The sequence below is a fragment of the Wasmannia auropunctata genome, unplaced genomic scaffold, assembly GCF_000956235.1.
Source record: "Wasmannia auropunctata unplaced genomic scaffold, wasmannia.A_1.0 LD336053.1, whole genome shotgun sequence".
Classification (NCBI taxonomy): domain Eukaryota; kingdom Metazoa; phylum Arthropoda; class Insecta; order Hymenoptera; family Formicidae; genus Wasmannia; species Wasmannia auropunctata.
Genome location: NW_012026837.1, coordinates 4725903 through 4733299, shown reverse-complemented (window position 1 = coordinate 4733299; position 7397 = coordinate 4725903). Strand labels below are relative to the sequence as shown.

Sequence of the window (7397 nt, the reverse complement as noted above, 5' to 3'; positions counted from 1 at the left end):
AAGCTAGACCGAAAGATCGAGAAGCGGTTTAGGCACCCTTTTTTACATTCATATAGAAAATTTCTGCGTGGGTACCCGGGTACCCCGGTTATTGAAATCGTGTAGTTAACTTTGACGACCAAAAAATTAATATATTTTTATGACAAGTTTTTAAACAACCAGCTAAATTTACGTGAAATTGTCTAAATAATGGGGAACCGGAGCCGTTTGGCGCTATTTTGAGTGAAAGTCATTGATATTAAGACAAAAAGTACGAAATGGGCACCCGGGTACCCGGTTATAGAGACAAGGGTTAATCGAGGGCCCCGTGAGTATGAATAACGATAAAGGATGCTCGGTCATCGTATCATGGCAATTTAGCCACAAACGTCGCCGTTAAATAAACATTAGCATATGTAAATCATCCCTCCCTTCCTTTAGTGATGTAGCGACTGTCGTCAGATTAGAGAAATACTAATGTAAAAATGTACGCGAAATATTCTAATATTCTATAGTATGATAATAGGGAGAGTATCTCTCGGGTCTCGCGACCGATCGAGAAGTCTTATATACGTTCCTTGCAGAAGAGTGAAAACGTTATTTTTAACAGATCTACGAGCTATTTTCCTAATGAAGTCAAATAAATCGTCCCGCCTCTCGGATCTGCGGATCTTCGTGTATGCATGCGCACCCTCAATCATCGACGCACCTATAAATGCCTAAAGGACCTTATTAAGCGTAGCGGAGTGTGATCAACGACGATCATTACGATCATCCACGCGACAACGATGTTCCCGGCTTTTTGCGTTCTCAAATGAAAAAAAAAAAAATAAAAGAAAACGACGCGACTGGGAAGCACGCGTAATTACGTTCGCATTTCTCCAATTCGATGTATATTTGCATGTAAATATCTCTCTACACTTGTCGAGCCGAAAAGAGGGAAAGAGAAAGAAAATCCTCGCCGTCCGCTTTACGACTGAGGGTGAGAAAGGAGGGCATCTCAGTGTAATTACTCCGTGGACACAATGAAAATATATATATATATATATATATAGAATTAAAGTCTGTCAATTCGTGACACATTATAAATTCTAAACCTGTGATTTTATTGAACCTAACTTTAAGGGTTTTAGCTTTAAAGCTCTTGGTAGAATGGCAGATACATATACAAATTACATATACAACATATATATATATATATATATATATATATATATATGTATGTATATGCAATCTGTACTCTTATACATATATGATCCGTACACTCGGTTTACGAACATATCGTATTGCACATATTTCGTTGTAATCAACAAGAGCAGAAACATCCCGGTCATTAATCCTTAATCAGTATGGTGAAGTCATGCATCTGATATGGCGGGGAATTAACCCTTGAATCCTACATGTACTGGATTGCCGTTAAACCCATCAGATTCAGGTTTTGAGCATAAGAGAGCGTGGCTATAATATATTAGAAGATAATGTATTTTTGTAGGTTTAAAATATATTACTTGTTTTAATTATAATTATAATACTTGGAGCGAATAGAAAGGGAGAGAGAAACGTGAACTTATTTATCAATCTTACGTACATTTAATCGATTAGATTTTTTTATGATCGTAACGTGAGGACTATGAGAATTTGAAAACTTTGGGAGATGCAATTATATTTATAAATTATAGAAAAAAAAAGAGAGACAAGAGAAACCTCGATGAAAGAACAGCTAATAGTCCGCTTAAACCAGGCAACATTCTCGGTAATGGCATACCTAATACGTCTGTAACTTGTCGCTGCTGTTGTACCTAGATGTAAGTCGCTTCTAGAACTACTTGCTTAAGAACCCATTGTGCTGGTTAAGGATTAAAATATATTTTTTCAAAGCGATTAACTGTTGTAATTAAAAGTGTGAGTGTGCATGCGCGATTTCAACGTCGGCCGCAATGAGAGGATAAAGGACACGTGATAAAAAGCGGAAAGAGGGAATCTTTTATTTACATTAAAAACTTTATAGCCGATCCTTCTTGTAGATAGCCCAAGGTGGGACTAATCTTTTTATTGAATAAACTCTATCACACATCCTGTACCAACTTGACTTACGATAATTAAAATACAATGATTAAAAGAACTACAACTTTGCAGGCATGAAAGTTTCATTCTCACGTACTCCAATCCCTGCACATTTCATATCATATTGTATGAGTAATGAGAAAATGCATTTTTATTAACGTAATTCTAAAAAAAAAGAGAAATATTGATGCCTTAGAATGTCTTCATATATGTAGATGATTTGAAAAGAAGGCAATTTTTAATGAGAAAAAATAAAAGTATAGGATGACATTTTTTCATATATATGTATATAACTATATATGTATATGCATACATAAATTAAAGCATTCCTTATGTGTTATAAATTAATGCAATCTTATCCGTGAGGTAAAGCTGCAACCTATTTCTTATTTCACGGAAAATATTTCTATCTTCTAATTTTATTATTCTAATTTAGAGAAAAATATCAATTTACTTTAATCGATATTTTAATGCAAGAAATATGACAAAATTTTTTTATTTAGAATCGATTTTTTTCTTGCATAATAATGAATAAATTAAATACAATTTAAAAAAAGAGAGTTAAATATTATCTAAGATAACATATAAGAGTTAAATATATACGGAAAAGAAATTACGCGAAATTCAAATCTATACAAACGCACAAGTATGTGTACCCAAAATTATGCATAACATGTAAATTTCTGTAGCATATGTGTAGATAATTAATATTGAGTTCTAAAAAAAAATTTTTATTTATTTAATTACATTTATATAAATTATTTATTACATTTATACATTTATTTTGTTCATATCCAATTAGATTAGATAGTAAATAGTTTAATTATTTTATTTTACAATTCCATTATAAAATAATGATAATTACGAAACAGCAGATGTGCTTTAATCATTTTATTTAACAATTGCATTATAAAATCTAATTGACGAAACAGCTTAATACACAACTTGATCGGATATTATACTTGAACGGATATTTTATCCGATTAATTGTAATGTCCGATCTAGTTTTCGGATTTCGAAGGGGACATAAAATGATAACATTGGTTTGACCCTGAGTGGCGTCGTTAAGGTCAGGACAAGGTCAATTTGAATTTTTTAAATGGAACCCCCAATTTTTCATTACATGTTCTTAGCACGGTACGTGCGTGTTTGTGGGAAGAAAGCGCATGTACATTTTTAATGATAAAGGATAATGTTATCTTTCATAATATATAATCTTATCTTCTTTTTAAATTGAGACCAAGAGAAATCATATTGAGTATTTTAAAAAATTATCGCTTATTTGTTACAACACTAACATAAAAGTCATCATTTTTATCGCTTTCATCGCTTATTTGTTACAACCCTAACTCAAAAGTCATCATTTTTTAATTGCTTGTAAAAAGAGAACGGAACTATAAAGGAAAAAATAAAACATACTTCCAAAGAACATAGTTTTATTTCTCCGGAATCAGTTATTACAATTAAATTATATTTCAAAATTAATACACAATTTTAATATCTTGAAGAGTTCTAGGCTTGTAATTACGTGCTTTTTTGTCCTGTAATAAATATTCTGTCTGTATATGTATATTACAAAATCTAAATATGTCTTATCTCTAATTACATATATAATCGTGAAAATTGTATTGATATCATTGATAACAAAATAATGATATCAATGAACATTTTTTACAGAATAAACTCAAAGTAAAAATAAAATGATAAATCTGCTTATTTTCTGTGTAATTTAGAAAAAAACTGAGCTTAATTTTAACAGTGACTAATCGTAAATAAATAATTGTTATCAATGATAAGTCCATCTTTTTCTATTATTATTATGTCGATTAATACTACAAAATTTCAATATCTTGAACAGTTCTACGTATAGGCTTGTAATTACATGCTTTTTTGTCCTGTAATATATATTCTGTCTGTATATGTATATTACAAAATCTAAATGTCTTATCCCTAATTACATATATAATCGTGAAAATTGTATTGATATCATTGATAACAAAATAATGATATCAATGAACATTTTTTTACAAAATAAGCTAAAAGTAAAAATAAAATTATATTGGATGACCGGTCAACCGCATATCAATGGAATCAGGAGCGGGGTGCCGGTTCAAGGGGGACGCCGGCATAAGGAGATGCCAGCGCAAGCGGATGGCATGCCGCATGCGGGTCCAGATTGCGGGAGACACTGCGCAACTTCTTAATTTTTTTTGAACATTTAAGGATTTTCCCTAAAACAAAAATTATAAAAACTAAAACTGTATACAAAGATAATAATAATAAAGCATTTTAAAAATATTTAAAAAATATATAAAATATAAAAACAAAAAAATATAAAAAATATATAAAAAAACGTAATCAAGAAAGACGGAATGGGAGGGGAGGGGCCTTTTTCGTCTCCTGCCTGAGGCACCTTAATTCCTCGGCCCGGCTCTATGTGGAATGTGCGATTTTTGAATAATTATTTTAAAAATATTGTCTCACTCATACTTACTCGTTTGACATTCTTAAAATTATATTACGAAAGCGTGTTTTTATTTCTTGTAATTGCAAGTTTTCTTCTTCTAGTGCTTCACATGCTTCACGTGCTTGTTGGCCGTCGTAAAATCTATAAAGATTTGTGAGACTATTTAATAATGAGTTTTGTTATATATATGTTACATATACATTATACAGCACATTATACACACATTAGTGCAAATCTTCAATTCGTCATGCACGACATTCATATTGGTCGAGATGAATCAGTATTCACGCACGAGAGTTCATACAAGATAATTTCATTTTTATGATTAGTTGTCATGACGATATTAAAAATAACATTTGAATTATGATTACATTACTCTCTTTTGAACGGTTCTCGTGCAATATTCACATATTTATTTCTAAACTCACATGTGAATCGCGACTCAGGAATATTTTAAATATTTTTCAAGGCGTTGTCGCGATCCATCTCGATCAGCCTCAGGCTTAGAACATATATTACTGGAAGGAGAATTGCCTATATCGTCCATGCATCGAGCTGAAGCCAACATCTTTGCGAGAGAGAAAGGTATAGATTCCCAATTGTCTGTAATGTGCATGTGCCATTCAGCCCCCACTTAGCCCCGTTTTTCTTTTTTTTTTAAAGATTTTCGAAAAATAAAAAATTAGGCAAAACGGGCTGAGTGGGGGCTGAATGGCACATACGCATTACAGACAATTGAGAATCTATACCTTTCTCTCTCGCACAGATGTTGGCTTCGCGTTCAGCACTCTGTTCTCCTTTCAATAATATATGTTCTAAGGCCTCAGGACAATTACGAAAAGCGTCCCTAAGCGTTGGCAAAGCGATCTAGAGCACAATCAGTGTTCTCAGGCGTTATCGCAATATGTATCAAATTTAACGAGATAAAGTGAGTATTAATATTTAAAAGTTGTAAAGTATTTTTAAACCGTTGCATCAAAAGTTTAATAAACATATTGTGTTGAAACGAAAAGTGCAGTGAAGTATTAAGTTATTTCATCTGAGTCACGAAACATGTTTAACTTATTTTATATTAATAATTATTCTTTAAAAGTTAATGTTTAATTTTCAGATTCGTTTATGGTCTAATTTATAAAAAATGTGAATAATTAGTTATTAAAAGCTTATACATACTTTTCAATTAACATTTTTTGCATCCTTGTGCATAGTTTTATTATTATTATTGGATATTTCGATATTCCTGTTGGTAGTATCACACTAGATTCCTCGAGCATTTGTTGGTCTTCGATATTCAAGCTGTATGCATACATTAAAAATTATTCGTTTATGTTTTTGATTATGTACGCACAATTGCTAGTATATTATACTTTATGTGAATACCCTATACTTTAATACAATTTTAAAATGTATAAAAAAGATTACAAAAAATATTAATTAAGATAATATAGATAATATAAATTAAAAAAGTAGAAATTTTCTTAAAAACATAAAAAAATGTTACAAAATAAGCCGCGTATTTATTTCTCTCTTTAATAAAAATAATAATTCAATCGTAAATATAAATCAATTTTGTTGAGTAATATCCGTATAATGGCACTACGTTTCCAAGAAGATAAATTTACTTTAATTTACATTAAAGAATATTAGTCTTAAGATTTAATTTCATTAATAAAATATCTTTATTTATGCAATGCAATCAAAATGAATACTTGTTTTTTTAAATCTTTTGTTGATTGATTGTGAGTTGACCATCTGATGTTGAAATATTAAGAACAAAAATAAATACAAGAATTTAAAACTATCTATATACAAATTGGGTACCACGGAATATTATTCAGGATTTCTGAATAATTACTTTTTAGAAACTTGCCTCACTCAAACTTACCCAAACATTTGTATTCTTGAAAATAGCTCATTAAGACTTTTTATTATTTCTTGCAATTCCAAATTTGTAAATGATAGTTGTCCTTCATGTAATTGTTCGTCATCCCCATTTAACCAACTAAAAAAATCCGTAAAGTTTAATTGTGAGTTAACTGGTTTTATATTTAGGGTTCTGCTTGATGACCTTAATAAATATCATGCAATCATTTAAATTTGTAATTTGCTATGCTTCCGTTACCAAAATTTTTAAAAATTGTAAAACTATGAAAGCTGAAATATTTCGTGATTGATTAGTTCATAAATTTAAAATAGTTAATAAATATTTATGTTTTTTGTAACATGATAAAAATTATTCTTGTATATAAAAGTTGATGTTAAATTCTTAGATTCGTTTTTTATTTATTGTATAAGAAATGTGAATAATTACTTATTAGAAGCTGTCTGTCTACTTACGTAGGGTTTTCTAAAATTTCACTTATTTCTAAACTTAGGCGCGTTATTTTCACCAACATTAACACAATTTTATTTCGTTCATCCATCATATTATGTATGTGTATATAGTATACGAAGGCTTCTCTGGGATTATGCAAACTGTAAAATTCCGTAAGTTTAGTAGTCAATTAACTTTTAGTTTATAGGTATTTTATAGATATGTGCACACAATAAAAATTGCACATTTACGATTTTCATTATGTTCGCACAATGCTAATATCAAATATTTTATGTTTCAATTTTAATAAAAAAGATTGTAAAAAAATGTAATTAAGATAATATAGATAATATAAATAATAAATAAAATTTCTCTTAAAAACATAAAAATATCAAAAATATGCCATGTTGTTCAAATTTAAATGAGAAATCTGCTTTACACATTTAAATTATGCCATGCGACACAAAGAAGATACCATTTAAAGATAAATAATAACCAACTGCATACACAAAGCAAACTCAATATTTTAGAGAGAATACTTTATATTTAATATATATAGGAAACGAGAATAAA

The 7397-nt window shown here is 29.8% G+C and overlaps 1 protein-coding gene across 1 annotated transcript; it reads right to left on the bottom strand.

The window, feature by feature from the left end:
* Nucleotides 1-4097: 4097 nt before the first annotated feature.
* Nucleotides 4098-6979, bottom strand: LOC105451204. The gene is made up of 5 exons (XM_011691507.1): nucleotides 6848-6979; nucleotides 6396-6512; nucleotides 5684-5806; nucleotides 4538-4651; nucleotides 4098-4274 (listed from the first exon to the last, which is right to left on the bottom strand). The coding sequence occupies exons 1-5, from the start codon at nucleotides 6934-6936 to the stop codon at nucleotides 4262-4264; spliced, it is 456 nt and encodes a 151-aa protein (XP_011689809.1). The 5' UTR covers nucleotides 6937-6979; the 3' UTR covers nucleotides 4098-4261.
* Between the last annotated feature and the right edge of the window lie 418 nt (nucleotides 6980-7397).

What these genes read in the sequence shown, in the direction of transcription:
- LOC105451204 (XM_011691507.1), bottom strand. Translation starts at nt 6,936, where the DNA reads ATGATGGATGAACGAAATAAAATTGTGTTAATGTTGGTGAAAATAACG. An exon ending in GAAATTTTAGAAAACCCTAC is followed by an intron (nt 6,513 to 6,847) that starts GTAAGTAGACAG and finishes GGATTTTTTTAG; the next exon opens with TTGGTTAAATGGGGATGACG. An exon ending in CAAAAAATGTTAATTGAAAA is followed by an intron (nt 4,652 to 5,683) that starts GTATGTATAAGC and finishes AAATCTTTATAG; the next exon opens with ATTTTACGACGGCCAACAAG.